We start from the raw sequence: 18239 nt of genomic DNA, 5'->3' as shown, positions 1-18239 counted from the left end.
ATGGTGAGAGTGGTGAGTGGTGAGGGAGAGTGGTGAGGGAGAGTGGTGAGGGTTAGTGGTGAGGGTTAGTGGTGAGAGTGAGTGGTGAGGGTGAGTGGTGAGGGTGAGTGGTGAAGCTGAGTGGTGAGGGTGAGTGGTGAGGGAGATTGGTGAGGGAGATTGGTGAGTGGTGAGTTGTGAGGGTGAATGGTGAATAGTGAGTGGGAGTGGTGAGTGGTGAGGATGAGTGGTAAGGGTGAGTTGTGAGTGGTGAATGGTGAGGGTGAATGATGAGTACAGTCAATATGCACTGCTGTTATCATACCAGGTACCACCACCACAATATGTACTCCTCTCATCATAGCAGATACCACCACAGCAGTATGCACTGCTGTAATCATAGCAGGTACCAACACAGCAGTATGCACTGCTGTAATCATAGCAGGTACCACCAGTCAGTATGCACTGCTGTAGTGATAGCAGGTACCACCTCAGTCGGTATACACTGCTGTAGTGATAGTAGATACTGCTATCGAGTTGGTAGATACCGCTATAGTAAATACTAAAACAGTCAGTATATACCACTACAGTCAGTCAATACTGCTACAGTCAGTATATACTACTATACAGTCAGTACATACTACCATGGTGAGTAGCTACTAGAGTCAGTAGATACTATTATAGAGTGAGTAGATACTGCTATAGATTTTGTAGTTACTACTATAGTCAGTGGATACAACTATAGAGTCAGCAGATACTATACAGTTAGTCGTTACGAGTATATAGTCGGTAGATACTACTGTAGGCCCAGTAAATACTACTATGGTTAGTAGTTATTACAGTCACTAAATACTACTACACAGTCAGTAGCTACTGGCTCAGTAGATACTACGGTACAGTCAGTAGATACTACTACAGAGTCAATAGATACCACTTCCTCTGTTGTATGTAAGGTGTTGTTAGTATATATACCTACGAGGGGTAAAGATATTTTTTGAGGGGGGGTGGGGGAGACCACAATTTTCGGAAACCTTTTGACATCAACTATTTACCCCACACTTTCTACAATTTTTTGGACTTGTGAAAGCCGCTTATATATTTGTTGGTGGAGAAATGTACAAACAGCCCACCGGGCTTTGACAAGACCTTAGTATCTGTGTATATATATGTAAGGTTTTTAAGAAATATATTTTTCACCCGGGCAAAGCCGAGTACTTCCGCTAGTACCTTATACATTGTAATATTGCACTATGTATTATTCTACCCACCCTAATGTATATCACACTGCTGTATATTGACTATACAATTACGATACTATATATTACTTTGTACATTGTATTAAGCATATAAATGTTATACTATTTGTTATTATACACTGTACCATTGACCGTCGTGTGAAAGATACTAAGAGGAAGCAACGAAATATGTCAATGGGAGAGTAGTGAGGGAAACTTGCAGCGCAGCAAAGAATCCATTCCCTGTGGAGAATACAATGACAGTGAGTGAAAGTCACCGTAAACGTGAACACAATCAGTTAAGATTGTGTTTACGTTTACGGTGACTTTCAGACCCCGTTCCACTCACTGGCATTGTATTCTCCGCAGGGAATGGATTCTTTGCTCCGCTGCAAGTTTCCTTACACTACTCTCCCATTAACATATTTCGTTGCTTCCTCTTAGTATCTTTCACACGACGGCCAATGGTACAGTGTATAATAACAAATAGTATAAAATGTATATGCTTAATACAATGTACAAAGTAATATATAATATCGTAATTGTATAATATTACAATGTATAGCAATACAGTATGTAATTTAATGTTGGGTTTGTCTATGGCAGTATATAGTACAGTGTAGACTCGTGTGATGTAAGAGAATAAAGCTTAGATGGAAGCATATTATATTTTTTACGACGTAGAATTGTAATGTATTACTTACTGTTAGTAACTCAGCTTATTGTAGAGTATATTTAGTATACTGATGATACTATGTAGTTTATACTTTAGTTGTTTACGTGGTGGTTTTAGTTACTGCAGCTACATACTATTAACACTCCTTCCCTTTATTAATGCTACCCCTATCCCCTCCCTTTGATGCTGCTAATCCTGCATAATGCACGGGCATAAGTAGTACTAATCACATACCTGCATTTCCCATATCCCCTCCCTTTGATGCTGCTAATCCTGCATAATGCACGGGCATAAGTAGTACTAATCACATACCTGCATTTCCCATAAATATGCTAAATTCCTCTTGATATGCAAATTAGTTTGTCAAGGCACCCTTTCCCCCCCTTCTAACCCAGCTTAAATATATGCTCCGAGCATGGTGCGGTTTCATTCAGATGCTGTCGCCTCGACAGACCTGGTTTTCACCTGAGGATGGCTGCTTGCGTTGTGGCCGAAACGTCGTGAGAATTATTTTATTATGCTTTATTTTTATTATTTTATTACTTCCCTTCTACGTGACTTTACCTAAAGAACCAAGAAGATACCTTCCACAATTTACGATTTACGCAAATCGGATGTACATTATATGCCAGTGTTTCTTTAGGTTAACAGGAGAAACAATTCAGTACAAACTTGAACCTATAACCTATGTAACACAAATAGGAGTCATATTCATCATGAGCTATGTTTAATCCACTGCTGAATGAAAGCCTCCCCATACCATCACCATCCCGCATTGTCCCATGATGGTACCATCCATCTCACTCCTGCCCATGCGCTGTCCTCATTGCCCAACCTCTGTTGCGATCTCGCGCATGTTCTCTAATCGATAATCTCCCTTCACGAGACTTAAACCCAAGGCTCCTGAGAAAAGACGTGAGCTCTTTCCTGGATTCTTTTTCTGAAAGTGTTTATTTTCCTGCTCTTAACCTGTGTGATACTTTTACAATAGTTCTTGATTTCCCCACTATGAAGAAGAGCCATTGTCCAAACGGTTGCCTATATTTGTTTATTTTTATGGGAGTGTTTTTGATTAATGAGATTTTATAAGATAATAGGTTGATGCATATATTATCAGAGTATGTTTTTGTTTGCATTCTGACCACAAGTGTTGTGGTTAATGCAGACATCATTCCTTGTAAAAGGTTTCAGTTTGGTGTTTTAACATCTTAACACCTGTTTTGTTGCCAGAAAAAAAGGGGAAAACCTATTCTGGCAAAGGAGGTCCCATGATGAGATTTTGTAATTTGAAGAATTAGAGAATGATTAACCTCCTGTCATATTTATCAAAAGTTTATAAAGATGATAGACAACCAAACAATATACAATCTAGACACTTTGTGCTAATGAACCACTGCCAAGATAGCATCAATGAAAACTTGAACTCTTCAAGTTAGGTTTGTCTCACTTGTTTAATAGGACAATAATTGAGGCATAATTCTAGATTGAGGTATTTATTTTGTATAAAGATTTAATAATATCATTGATTCTGCTTTTCTTTTATAATGTCCATGGCTATTCCATCTGGTTCGTGAATTTTCCTATTGTCATACAAAAAGCAATAGTTGTTACCCTTCAAGGGTGAAAATAAATCACAGAAAAGCTTCCGAGCCACAATGGCACTGCTTCGAAAAACTACCAACAGCTACACAACTGAAACTCAACTGAAACAAAATGACCAAGGGTATAAAAATGCATTGTCACCGAACATCTCACCGCTGGCACATAGAATGATGGGTGAACCTGAATTTTTTTAATCACCTTCGAACGGGATTCAGCAGTTCACAAGTCAATTTGCGGAAGTGGGGATACTGGAATGACGAGCAACAGAATATCTGCTATACAACAGCCTACTAATAACAATTCAAACATGTTACATTACCTGAATTCATGTAATTCAAGGATTTAACAGCGATATCTGGCGTTGTCTGGTGGGACACGTCCAGATACATCCGGATGTAGATTCCCGGTGCAAAGTTGATCATGTTCTGCTCCCCGCAGCCGTACGGCATCTGAATGAGCTGGTCCAGCCCAGTGAGGGAGGGCCCAATGATGTCTCCTGCACGTTTCACACATTACCTGATGTGGTGGTTGGTGGAGCACTGAGCAGTAGCTACTGAATACTTGTGGATGCCATTGACTTACTTGTGGCTGGCTCATCTGCACCTAATTCATATAAATCGACCTATCTAGCTGATGTTTTGCACGTAATCACACTTTTTATTCAGACGTGGTCATATGCTGCTACCAGATGGCTCAATTTTCATTATGTGTTTGCTAACAACAAATAACACAATTTTAAAAGTTAACGCATACATATTCCATTTAAAGTTCTTTATTACATGGAAAAGCAATTTCCCATTATTTATCCAACTATGGCAATACTCAGAAAAATCTTGTAGTCAGCCCTGATGTAAAATCATATATAAGCAAAAACACCAATAATAGCAATCTGGATATATCTGTGAGAATGAATCGGCATGGTGCCCAATGGACATGTACCGTAGATGTAAAGGACGGCTGAACTGCTTCCTTGTACAATGTTGGGTGGGAAATTGAACACAAATGATCTTGTGAAATTTGTATTATCATAAAGGCTGAGGAGGGCACTCTCCGAGTACGTTTGTGGGAAGCCTGGGTACTGCATGATGGGAAAAACACGACACAAAAGATTACAGCACTTGTCAGACACTGAGACAGAAAATTCGTCAACAACACGGCCTTAAAATAAATAACTAATATGCTACATTTAGGCAACAGCCCTTGTTCACAGCACATATAAAAGGAGGCCAGAGAGATAACACGGATTGCAGACTGCACTTTACACCATAGGACCTAATGATAATACACAAAAATCTGATGCGCAGTTTTAAACAGGCAGATTAATAGTTACCGAATAATATACATTAAGTACGGGACAAACCCTACAATTTTAAAAATGTATTACGCTATAAACTAGTTTATGTTCAAATTATAAAATGTTGCTGTCACCTTGCATTGGTGGAAGGTTTGTTCTTGTGTGAACAAGGCACAATCCTTCCAGAAATACATTCCTGGGCCCAATCACCATTTCAATAAAATAATAATAAAAATAATTAAATAATGCTGGTAACCTACATTCCTGAGATAGAGAAGTCTGATCAAATTAATGTGAGGTACACCCATGAAACAAAAATTTCTGACAGAAGATGTTGCATGAAACTATCGAGGCATTTAGCCATTTCTCTAATGTAGTTGAGGCCACAGTGTTTGCGTGCGATGTAATGAACCAAATTTGTGTAAGTAAACTTATTGTGAATCACAAATGGTGCTCCGGGTGTATTTGCGGATTGGTTATGTGAACATACATGTGTTGCAAATTCTCTGATTGGATGGGAAGATCCCTAGTATGCTATTATTTCTAGTGTTTCGCATTAAGTTGTGAAATAGCAGGTACCTGATATTTGTGTTTTTAGAAATAAATAAAAGGGCAGCGATCCGATCTTGGAACCCCAGTAACAGGTTTGCATGTTGCTGAGGATATTTGTGAGATCTTGGAGGAGGGGAAACCCCTCATCTCAAGATAACTTGGGGCAAAGTAGAGTTTACCTTAATGGGGCTACCATGCCTCGGATATTGGAGGAAGTAGGTGCTCCCTGCGAGTGGCTGGCTAATGTGCCATCTATTGAGGAAGTGTGAAGGGAAATACAGAACCTAAGTCCAGATAAAGTGCTGGGCAGCGCTTACGTCCCAAGAGAACGGTTGAGGGTGGGTGGCAATTGTGTGTTGACATAATCACAGCTAACTGGACCATAAGACTGATACCACAGATTGGAAGGACGTAGATCCTCTTTTAATAAGGGGGGCCATAAAAATTCTAACAACTCCCTCCTTGGTGTGACTGCTCAATGTAACTTTCATTCTTTTATATTTGGTTACTGTTTTTATATGCATGGTTGCTTATGAAATTTCAACAATCATGATTTGTTTATGAAGTATTCACAGAAATTCTGCAAATTATTACTAAATGGAAGAGCTGAACTCCCACATGAAACGAAGTGGAATGAGACATTATTCCCTTTCAGTGCTCCCTTCACAAGCCATGCCTTCATGGCATGATTAACACAACCCAATTTTCAATCACTGCAGACAGCACGTGGCCCCATTGCAGCTGTATGTGAGAACATGCACGCACACTAGCACACACTTACCTTGACCAATGTGTATCCCACCACTGTGTAATCCACATTTTGGTAGGAGACAACTACAGCGAAGGAAACTTTGCCGTCAACATTCAGAGAAACCGGGAAGAAGGCAGTGGCAGAATTCTGACCGGACACATTCAAGCTTCGTTCATTGGGGGAGAGACCGTTGCTTTGGAACAGAATCGTGAAGTTTTCATTCTCCATCAGTTTTGCAAGGACCTAGAAATCAATAGGTAAATACATAATGGGAGGAATAACGTCAGGATCAGATTAAAATGATTCTCACAATAAAACATCTAAATTATTAAAACCAATTAAAGATTAACGTAAGCCCTGCAATTGCTTGTGCACACCACTGCTGGCAGAAAGGCCTCCTCTGGAGAAAGCGCTATCGGGCCCCTCTGGAGAGCACAGTTGATAATCGATTATCCAGTTTCCAACATTATCTGGCTGTCCCACGGCCGATCCGGCGAAACCGGCAAAACCGCTCTAAAGGCCGTAGCCAGTCCGGTGATCGGCACCATGTGCGTGACAAAAAAAAGTAGCCCTGCTTGATTTCAGTGTTAAATATTAAATAAAGTTCATTATACACTACGTATAATTCGAAAAAAATGAAAATACTGCATGTAAATTATTCACCACATGCAAAGTCTTCGAGATTGGAGTGGTAAGTACGGTACAGTAAATACAGTAACTTCGTACAGGGTATTTATTTGTGTCTATTTGTATGTCTATTTATGCCATTTTCACCGAATACATGCATTTAAAACACAAAAAAACATAACAACACATAAAAACATGTCATTCAAGAATGTGAAAAAAATTCGATATTATTAAATAATGATGTGATTATCCGGCGTTTTTTTTAAAATCCGGCTCCCCCTCGAAGGCACCGGATAATCGATGTAACGTTCCGGTACTACATTTGGCCTCTTCCATGCTGACCAAGTCTTGGAAGAGGCATAAGTACCGAAACGTTATTTATATACTATACATTTATAAAATTATTTTAAATTATAATTCACAATGTTGAGTGCCAAGGTTTGTGAAACTGTAAATGTGTTAATTGATCGTAAAGGTGCCTCATTGTTACCTGAGCTGTCTGTGTCTGCTTGTTGAAGACTGTTGCCTCCACAATGAACTCTTCTCCAAGAAATGTAACGCTGGGTACATTTATGGTGACTTGCAATGGTGAGGTCACTTCAAACTGACAACAATAAGCATACATTTTGATTTAAACTTTCGTGACTGCAGGAATTCATATTCTTTGGTTCTTTCGGTAAAGTCACATAGATGGAAAATATTAAAAGAAAAAGAAAAAAAAGTAAAAACATTTTTTTATAAAAACCAAAAACTCACGACGTTTCGATCGCAACACAAGCGTTCGTCATCAGATGGAGAGACATGGGCGGCAAGCCTCCAACTGCAACTGTTTATAAAGGCTTGAAATGGGTGCAGCCCAAGTGTCAGAAGGAGTGGGGACAAGTGCTGCGGGGCAGCCTGAGTGGACGAGCCAAAGCTGTGAGTGGGTGGGGCACAAGAGCCGTGGAGCCAGCCCTGAGCGGCGAGCGGTGCAGTCCAAGTGTGTCAGCAGTATGTGCTGGGCAGGCAATGCAGGAGAAGACAAAGGGGGAGAGACAGGGAGAAAGAAGGGGCAGAGATAGTTGGAGAGAGAGGGGGAGAGAAAGGGGGGGGGAGACAGGGGGCAGAGATAGGGGAGAGAGAGAGGAGGGGAGAGATAGGAGGGAGAGAGGGGATATTGATAGAGGGAGAGAGAGGGGGGAGATATATGAGGGGAGAGAGACGGGGAGTAGAGATATAAGGGGGAGAGAGAAGGGGGGGGGAGAGAGAAGGGGGGGGGTAGAGATGGGGGGGGAGAGAGAAGGGATAGAGATATGGAGAAAGAGAGGGGGGAGAGATGGGGAGCATTGCGCCTTGCTCCACACATCCACGCTGCTGACGGTGGAGGTTGACACGAAATTACAAACGAAGTCATGACCTAAAGTGGTTGTTAACATCTTTCCAATGATTTCCGAGTTCATAACCGTCTTCTCATTTGAAATTGTCTGTCTATATATGTGGATGACTTCATGAACAAATCTTTGTTGATAGCCAGTAGGCTTGCAAAATACCATCGTTTTTGAGAAATACATTGTGTAAGCCAGCCAAATAAAAATAATGATCAGCCACAGCAGAAGTATTGGTCCTACCATGTTTGAAAATGATTTCTCTAAAACTATGGTACTTTGCAAGCCTGCTGGCTATCAACAAAGTTTCGTTCATGAAGCCATCCACATATATCGACACAGACACAAATTCAACCGATAAGATGGTTATAAACTCAGCAATCATTGGAAATATGTCATCAACCACTTTGGGTAATGACTTGATTTGTAATTTCTTGTCAACCTCCACCGTCAGCATTGTGGATGTGTGGAGCAAGGTGCAATACCCCCATCATCACTACCCCCTCTCTCTCCCCATCTCTCTCTCTCGGTGCATGCTGGGAAAAGGGTGTGTCTACCTGTGCTCCTGGAGAAACAGTACCTGCCAGTGAGGGCCTAGTTTCATGTACGCATCCTAGCCTCACCTAACTTCGTTTTTTGAACTTTCCAGCGACCTCTCTAAATCTCCGAGCACCATCGAGTGCTCATCTTCTCTCCTCCACCTCTGTGAGTGCCTCCAACAACACAGGGTCGTGCTGTCTCACTCCTCTTTATCTCTTTCTCCTCTCTTCACACTCGTTTACTCGGCAGGCCTGCGGCCTACTCACAGCTCTGCACCCATTACATTTTCCTCCCCCCTCTGTTGCATCCTTCCTATTCTTCTGCTTTACTGCAAACATAAAAATCGCTCCTTTTTTTCTCACTCCTCTCCTCTCTGCTCTGTTCTCCACCTCTCTCTGCACTGCTGCTCCCCTGCCCCCCCCAGCACCCGTCACGCCACGGGACGCTCGTGACAACACCTGTTCACTGCCCCCCTCTCTCCTGTCTCCACCCTGCGCCCCCACTCTTATTTCCCACCCATCTCTTCTTGTCTTGTTCTCTCCTTTCATTCCTGCAGCTAACGAAGGTTATTTATTTGTTTATTGAACTATTTATTTATTTCGGCAATGCCACGCCATGCTGTTCCGGAGGTTCCTGAAACCCCCCAACACGGACTGTTCTGCTTCCCGCCTCCTGAGATAAAGGTGGACGACGTGATAGAAGCCGCTGGACAGTGTGTGGGGAAGCGAAACATCATCGCTGCGGCCCCCATGAACCGTGGCTACGTGGTCCTCTTCACCAACGCGGAGATGGTGGCACGTGTCATCGCCACGGGGCTCACTTTCAAGGGGGAGATATTTGTGCAATGCACACCTCTCTCCTCCCCCGCGCGAAAAGTGCTCATCTCCAACCCACCACCTTTCCTCAAAACTGCCGACCTACAACGAGATCTTGAGCGGTTCGGCAAAGTTGTGTCCCGAATAATTATGCTGCCCTTGCGCACACGGGACCCAGAAATGGCGCACGTCTTGTCGTTTAAGAGACAAACTTTCATGATTTTAAACGGCAACAACACGGAACTCAACGTGAACTTTAAGTACACTTCGGAAGAATACACCTACACCGTGTACGTGTCCACCGCGTTGCCACGCTGCTATGTGTACGGTGGCTTCGGCCATGCCCGTGCAAACTGCACGGGGAAACCAAAAGGGAAAAACATGCAGCCTGCAGTAAACGCCACGCAACAGCAGCAGCAGCGCCAGCAGCAACAGCAGCAGCGCCAGCAGCAACAGCAGCCACAACAGCCTCAGCAGCGCCGGCAAAAGCAGCTACAGCAGCAGTCGCCGCAGCCCGCGCAGCAGCAGCAACAGCAGGAGCAGCAGCAGCCGCAGCAGCAACCGCAGAAGAAGCGGCAGCAGCCACAGCAGCAGCAGCCACCACTGCACGAGTGCCAGCTGTTGCAACAGCAGGACGCTGAAGCGGCGGCCGGTTGTACAAAGCCGCCCACCGATGACGAGGATGCCGAGGGCTTCACCCTTGTCACCTCCCGCAAGCGCAGGGTAAAACCCGCCCTCGGCGGAGGAGGCCACGCGGCCCCTAACCCTGAGCGCGCGGCCACCGCCAGATCACGAGCCCTACCCAAAACTCGCAGAGCAGGACGACCAACCGCCCCCCTCGAGCGCCATCCCAGACGCCGTTGCAGGGGGTCAATATGAAGACATGCTCGATGACGACCCGCCTGAGGACAGCACGGTGGGACAAGGGCCGCCAACACCCCCGCTGAACACCGCCACAGCATCCTCAGAGCAAGAGGAACCACCAGACGGTGCGGCGCCTGAAGGCACCACACTGCAGGAAGGCGAGGAAGGCCGGCTCACCTCACCCGAAAGAAGAGCAAAAGACCCTCCACTACCAGAGGACAGCCACCCTCTTCCTAATGAGGCCCTGCCATCGCCAACGGCAAACGAGGCTTTTGCCGAGTCACAGTATGACGAGCTGGAGAACTCGGACGACGAGGTGTCAGAGACCGAAGGAGAAGACACCATGAGTGAGTCCAGCTACTCACAAGTCAACAGCAAGTTCGATTGCACACCTGGGGGCATCCAAAACTTCCTCGAGAAAACTTTCAGGAAGCGTAAAGTTAAGGTCAGGGCCCATTTCACTGACCTCACCGCTTTCCTCAAAGCGTCCCAACAAATTTGCCGTAACAGCGACAGTTTGGGTTTCTCGGCTCAGGAATGCTACCGGCTAAAAGCGTTCATGTGCAAGGCGAAGAAGGAGCTTTTCTGCCCAGAAGTAACCCAACCTCCCGCAACTACTGTTAACACTACCACCATCACCACCACAAAACTACATGATGGCTTCAGCTATTAAGGTTGCTAGTCTGAACTGTAACAGCGCTCGCAGTTACAAGAGGTGGGACCAGATCTGCCGCTTGGTCAGGGAACACAAAGCAGATGTGACTCTCCTCCAGGAAACCCACCTCGACGCCACTCTGGAGGCCCAACGCCAGCCTTTCCTAGGTGGCCGGGCCTTCTTCAGTCATGCCGAGGACAACCTCGCCGGCGTGGCAATTGTGCTCAGTTCGCGGTTTGCACCAGAGAATGTCTCCTTCAAAGAAATCGTCAAAGGTCACTTGATTTCTGTGGAATTCGTCCTGAATAAATCCAGCCTCATGTGCTTTAACGTGTACGCGCCGAGCAAGGCCCCCGAGAGGAAGCTCTTCTTCGGCGCTCTGCGGGACGCACTCGCGACAGACGACGTGGACGACGTGCTCACCGTCGTGGGGGGAGACTTTAACTGCACCCGGCTCTCGACCGCAACACTGCCGAACCTCACCCTGAATCCGCACGGCCGCTAGCTGACCTCGTGCGGAGACTGGATCTGCGTGACGTGTGGCGACTACAGCATCCAGCCCAGCGGCAGTACTCCTGGTGCCGCTGCAGCTCTCAAGGCAGGATAAGCCTTGCCAGGCTCGACCGACTGTACGTCAATGCCAGCAGCGTTAACCTGCTCGGGGACAGCAAAATCGTACCCTCCGGTTTTTCAGATCACCACCTGGTCTCTGTGCTGCTGCGAATTCCCAGAGCGGAGCAACACAGCGCCTACTGGAGACTCAACGTACAGCTGCTTGATGACACCGACTTCAGAGAAACCTTCAACGCCTTTTGGACTCAGTGGCTGCCTGCCAAAGGAAGCTTCAGCTCCCACCAACTATGGTGGGACAACACAAAGGCGCAGGTCAGGGTTCTCTGTCAGCAGTTCATGAGCCAGCATGCCGCCGCCAAGAACGAGGTGGCGCCAACTGCAAAACGAGCTGCTGGCACTCGAGGCAGAGCTAAGCTCATCCCACGACACGCAGCAGGGTGAGACGTTACTGGAGAAGCAGCGGCTTTTCAGGTCCATCACAGACGAGCAGGCACATCGTGCTTTTGTGCACAAAAAGATGCAGCACCTGTCGCAGATGGACTCTCCCTCTAAGTTTTTCTTCCGCTTAAACAAAACACCGGCCAACACCACAAAAATTTCCAGTTTGCGAACCCCAGATGGACAAACAGCAACATCTGAGAGCGAGATCGCCAAGACCGCCAGGGATTTCTACTCACAACTTTTCGCCGCCGAAACCATACACGACGAGGCTGTCCGGGAGTTACTGGACGGGGGCCCTACATTAGGAGTCCCCGAGCGGGATCGTCTGGACAGCCCCATCACGCTGCAGGAGCTCCACACCGCTGTGAAAGGGCTCGCAGCTGGTAAAGCCCCAGGGATTGACGGCCTGCCGGTTGAATTTTATGCGGCCTTCTGGGATGAGCTTGGCCCTCCACTACTACAACTGTTGATGGAGAGCCTGCAGAAGGGTGAACTCCCACAGAGCTGCAGGAGAGCGGTGGTATCCCTGCTACCTAAGAAGGGGGACCTGCGGCTCGTTAAGAATTGGCGACCCGTGTCCTCCCTCTTGTGCGCCGACTACAAAATCTTCTCCAAGGTGCTGGAAAACCGTCTCAAGACAGTGCTGGGTCAGCCGATCCTGCCGGAACAGTCGTATTGCATCCTCGGCCGGTGCATATACGACAACATCGGTACGGTCAGAGACATAATCTCCCTTGCAGAAGCGCACAACATGGACTTAGGCCTCCTCTTCTTGGATCAAGAGAAGGCCTTTGATAGGGTGAGCCACGAGTACTTGGACAAACTCCTAACGTCGCTCGGCTTCGGCCAGGCCTTCATCTCGCATGTCAGGCTCCTGTACACGGGCACATCCAGCCTGTTGAAGATAAACCAGCGGCTCGGCGCCCCTTTCCCTGTGATGAGGGGGGTCAGACAGGGATGCCCCCTCTCGGGGCTGCTGTACACCCTGTCCATTGAGCCACTGCTACGCCACCTGAGACGAAATCTGTCTGGCTTCAAAGTCCCGGGACCTGAGAACACAGTCGTAAAACTCTCGGCTTACGCAGACGACATATGCGTCGTCCTCAACGGCGCACATGACGTATCCACGCTCTGCCAGGCGGTTGCAGTGTACGAGAGGGCCTCCTCCGCCAGGGTCAACTGGCCCAAGTGCGAGGCCCTGTGTTTAGGGCCGCAAAGCGGAATTCGCTCTGTGCTCCTCCCAGGAGGAGTCATTTGGCGGGACGATGGAGTCAAGTACCTGGGGGTTTACCTGGGGAAACCACATGTTGCTCTGAACATCTGGACCGAGCTAGCCGACACAATCGAAGCTAAATTACTGACATGGGCACGCCTCGCGCCGCAGATGTCATTCAGGGGACGAGTGCTTGTCGCTAACACCCTGGCTGCATCCGTGCTGTGGCACAAGGCCAAGGCCCTCCAGCCTCCTGCTTGGCTACTCACCAGAGTCAACCGCTCACTGGCTCACTTGGTCTGGCACGGGAAGCACTGGCTCAGGCCAGACGTTCTCTGTCTGCCGGTGAGCGAGGGCGGCCAGCGTCTGGTGGACGTCGCCGCCAGGATCATGAGTTTCAGGATCATGGCTGTCAGACGGCTGCTGTACGACCGGGAGGAGCTACCCTGGAAGTCGCCGGCCCTCGCCCTGCTGAGAAATGCAGGGGGGTGCCTGGGGTAAGGAAAGGAGCTTTTCCTGATGGACCTGAGCCTGGTCGACTACACGAGGCTGCCAAGTTATCACCAGAGCCTCTTGGACGCGTGGCGGAGCTTCGAGTGGAGCAGAACACGCGCGCCCTACAACCTCGCGCAGTTCCTGAACGAGCCCTTGTTCTGCAACAACCTTTTCCAGGGAATCAGAGGAGAGAAGACCCTGGCTCTACGCCTCACATCAGCAGGGCTGCGAAAAGTCTTCCACCTCGTGCAGACCCACCAGCCCAAGTGGAAGACCGCAGCTGAGATCGCCAACACCGCAGGGCTCCGCTCCATGCTCGCTGGGGAGAAGCTGCTGCGCAACGTACTCCACGCCATAAAGGAGCTGCACCTTAAACTGGAAGCACCGGGGGATGGTGGCGGCCCTCCCCCGCCCTCCTCTTTCCCAGAGTTATGTTTCTCCTGCACCAAGCCCCCTGGCCACGGCGACTCCCGACAAGCTCCTGAAGCTCCGAGGCTGCAGCAACGTGCCCCTCAAGAGTGCCCCAAACACAGCGCTCTACACGTGCTGCGTAAAGGCGCTGCATTCCCGGGACCTGGCCGACCTACCGGACACAAAATGGAGAGACCATTTCTCTCCCCTCATTGCAGCCGCCCCTCAGTGGAAACTAATGTACAAGTCTCCCGTAGCCAAACGCTGCGGTGACCTCCAGTGGAGGTTGGCACACTGCACGTTGCCATCGGCCGTGTGGCTCAGCCGAATCTCGCCAGGGGTAACAGACTTGTGCATTTCCTGCGGTGCCAGGGAGGATCTGCCGCACCAATACTTACACTGCCAGCGGCTCAAACCAATGTTCCGCCTTTTGGGGGACATCTTCAGGAAACTGGGGGTGCCCTTCTACAACAGCAGCTTCGTATATGGGGTGCCTTACCTGGCAAACAAGCGCCATGACTTCGCCTGCGCGCAAGCGAAGATGGCGGTGTACAGAACGAGGAAAAAGATGCTGGAGGGTGATACTGACGGCTGCTCTGTACTTCCAGTGTTCAGAGGCCTGCTTAAGGCGCGGCTCCGCCTGGAGCACGCGTACCACACACACGTTGGTGATGTGCGCGTATTCTTCGAACGCTGGGGAGCCGGAAAGGCCCTCTGCACCGGCGTGGACGGCACCCTCGTGTTCACCTTCTGAAGCGCTCGCTCGTCACCGTGGCGTGCGCGATGACACCACAACCACGTGACTTTTTGTGTTGTTTGCGGTGCTTTCAGCACCACAGCGCGTGGATTTGTAACGATATGTAACGTTTGTTTTCTTTCGTTTGCTGGTGACTGTATTTCATATTGAAATCGCCTCCGGTGCTTTTGCTGCTGGCGGCAATAAAAGTTGTTTAAAAGTCAAAAGTCTCTCCCCTATCTCTGCCCCCTCTCTCTCCCCCCTGTATCTTCCCCTCTCTCTCCACCTATCTCTGCCCCTTCTCTCTCCCTGTCTCTCCCCCTGTCTCTTCCCCCTATCTCTGCCCCTTCTCTCTATCCATGCTCCGCCCCCTCTCTTTCCCCCTTTTTCTTCTACATTAGCATTGCCTGCCCCCCCCCCCCCATACTGCTGACACACTTGGACTGCGCCGCTCGCTGCTAAGGGCTGGCTCCACGGCTCTTATGCCCCACCCACTCACAGCTTTGGCTCGTCCACTCAGGCTGCCCCGCAGCACTTGTCCCCACTCCTTCTGATACTTGAGCTACGCCCATTTCAAGCCTTTATAAACAGTTGCAGTTGGCGGTTTGCTGCCCATTTTTCTCTGCCTGATGACGATCGAAACGTCGTGAGTTTTAGGTTTTTATGAAATTTAGTAATTTATAATTTTTATTATTTTATATCTACGTGACTTTACCGAAAGAACAAAAGAATAGCAATAACCATACATAAAATGTTTTTTGGATTAGATCGCGTAAATATATAAATGTGTCTTTAAAACTTGCCACCACCCGACACAGCCAACTAGTAAGGGTTGTCACGTAAACAGAACATGCCAATTCGTCACTAGTACAGCACACCGGTGTGTTGGAGAGCCAAGCCACAACATTTACAATCTGATCTTAATTTGGAGCTTTCGTGACTGCAGGAATTACTCTTTGGTTCTTTCGGTAAAGTCACGTATAAAGAAAAAATAATAAATTAAATAATAGCATACGACATTTCGATTGCAACACAAGCAATCATCATCAGGTATAAATGAAATAGAAACAAAAATCTAACCAGAAACATATAGACAGACATATAAGCAGATAGATATCACAGAGATACATAGAGAGAGAACACACATAGGCACAAAGAGAAAGAACGTCTCTGTGACGAGGCCTTAAATAGAGAGAGGGGGCGGGGGCAGAGAGAGAGGGAGGGGTTAGAGAAAATTAGCATGTCAATGAGTTGCACGACTAGTGGTAAGGTGAAAAAGTACACTAAATCAAATAAAACCTAGCAACATTTCGAAGCTTAATGCAATGCAACACAGAGGTTTCGGTCAACACACAATTAACGCATAGCCTGGTTGATTATGATCTTCCAAAAATTGCTAAATTAGAAGTTAAGTGTGAAATTTTAAAGACAAAAAACACGAAGATCGATACACAAGCAGAGAGAGAAAACAAAAAACCCAGAAAGAGACAAAAAGACAAACTTAAAACTTCCCCGTAGAAGTGGTTCAATCTTAATTTGGAGCTTTCGTGAGTGCAGGAATTACTCTTTGGTTCTTTCGGTAAAGTCACGTATAAAGATAAAATAATAAATTAAATAATAGCATACGACGTTTCGATTGCAACACAAGCAATTATCATCAGGTATAAATGAAATAGAAACAAAAATCTAACCAGAAACATAGACAGACATATAAGCAGACAGATATCACAGATACATAGAGAACACACATAGGCACAAAGAGAATGAACGTCTCTGTGACTAGGCCTTAAATAGAGAGAGGGGGCGGGGCGGAGAGAGAGGGAGGTGTTAGAGAAAATTAGCATTTCGAAGCTTAATGCAATGCAACACAGAGGGTCGGTCAACACGCAACGCATAGCCTGGTTGTGTGTTGACTGACCCTCTGTGTTGCATTGCATTAAGCTTCGAAATTTTGCTAGGTTTTATTTGATTTAGTGTACTTTTTCACCTTATCACTAGTCGTGCTACTCATTGACATGCTAATTTTCTCTAACCCCTCCCTCTCTGCCCCGCCCCCTCTCTCTATTTAAGGCCTCGTCACAGAGACGTTCTTTCTCTTTGTGCCTATGTGTGTTCTCTCTCTATGTAGCTCTGTGATATCTGTCTGCTTATATGTCTGTTTATATGTTTCTGATTAGATTTTTGTTTCTATTTCATTTATACCTGATGATAATTGCTTGTGTTGCAATCGAAACGTCGTATGCTATTATTTAATTTATTATTTTATCTTTATACGTGACTTTACCGAAAGAACCAAAGAGTAATTTACAATCTAAGTACGACGTTTCGCCAGTAATTTCAACTAGCTTCATCAGGCGACAGCCAGATTTGGCTGTCGCCTGTTAATCCTAAAAAAGCAAAGTCAATTTTAATCCCCCCACATGAGCACATTGAGTACAACGTCCAAATTCACTTCAGGGTGGGTTTTTGGTCGCGGAAATTTTGAATGAAATTCATGGCCAAGGTGCAGGAGAAAAAATGATGGAAAGGTCACAGAATAACGTGAGGCAGTGGCTGTCCCATCTACCCACTCCACGTACGACAAGTTAAAGTGTGTTACATTACAGAATCGTACGTGATGGCGACAACGAGGAGGTTTTTATCCAGCAGTAAATTAGTCAGGCCGATGATGATGATGATAAAAACAAGTAAATGTCATGAGGGAAGAGGTTTGAGAAAATAACGCATACATACCGGAGTGCTGGTATAATCCACCGATAATCCACTTGTGTTTGATATGGAAAAGGCAACGGCAATCCAGTGGGAGTTGATTTCAGGGGCAGTGGCTGTGAATGTGATTGTCTTGTCTGGCCTTTAAGAGACGTGCCATACAATCCTTTAATTTAAAAAAATATTTATATTTAAGGAACACGTTTATAAACCAAATATTTAAAGAAACAATAAAAAATGTTGAGAAACGTATTTAAAACGCCAACCATACAATCATGTGGCCCCATTTGAATGATCGCTTAAGATTCACCCAGATTTTGTTCCAATACAATAGACACTGCTACTTGGACCTAAAGAGTTGGTGAAATATAAGCAATGCCCTAACTTCGTTTAACCTCAGTACATGCATTCTGGGGTGCGATACACACAAATAATACTTACCCGAGGACACCATTCTGCCAAAACCAGGTATCCAGAAGTCCATCATTGAGTAAGCGATTTTCCAATTTCCTTGATTTTCCATTATTTACAGGTGGTTTATCTAGGAATGGGGTGCAGATGAGGAAATGTGTGGTTATACAGAACTCATCTAACCGATACCCTAGTACATGCAACTTCTATCTGTGAAATCAAGAGTATGTGAAAACGTCTGTTCTCTACATCCCATTATCCAGGATAATCTGCATTTTTTCCATCCACAATTTCAA

The 18239-nt window shown here is 46.4% G+C and overlaps 1 protein-coding gene across 2 annotated transcripts in view; it reads right to left on the bottom strand.

Moving 5' to 3' along the window:
* Positions 1-18239, bottom strand: part of LOC133351427 (CD109 antigen-like) — a 93786-nt gene that overhangs the window by 27643 nt on the left and 47904 nt on the right. For both annotated transcript variants that reach the window (XM_061566625.1, XM_061566627.1), the window contains 6 exons: positions 17974-18073; positions 17557-17674; positions 7207-7320; positions 6120-6332; positions 4432-4570; positions 3812-3988 (listed from right to left, as the gene is read on the bottom strand). In XM_061566625.1, coding sequence (XP_061422609.1) covers positions 3812-3988; positions 4432-4570; positions 6120-6332; positions 7207-7320; positions 17557-17674; positions 17974-18073 — 861 coding nt within the window. The remainder of the gene's footprint in view (positions 1-3811; positions 3989-4431; positions 4571-6119; positions 6333-7206; positions 7321-17556; positions 17675-17973; positions 18074-18239) is intronic.

Source organism: Lethenteron reissneri, chromosome 37, assembly GCF_015708825.2.
Source record: "Lethenteron reissneri isolate LAM-NWPU_2019-01 chromosome 37, ASM1570882v1, whole genome shotgun sequence".
Lineage (NCBI taxonomy): Eukaryota > Metazoa > Chordata > Hyperoartia > Petromyzontiformes > Petromyzontidae > Lethenteron > Lethenteron reissneri.
The sequence above is the reverse complement of the archived record's forward strand: the minus strand, read 5'-3'. Positions and strand labels throughout refer to the sequence as shown.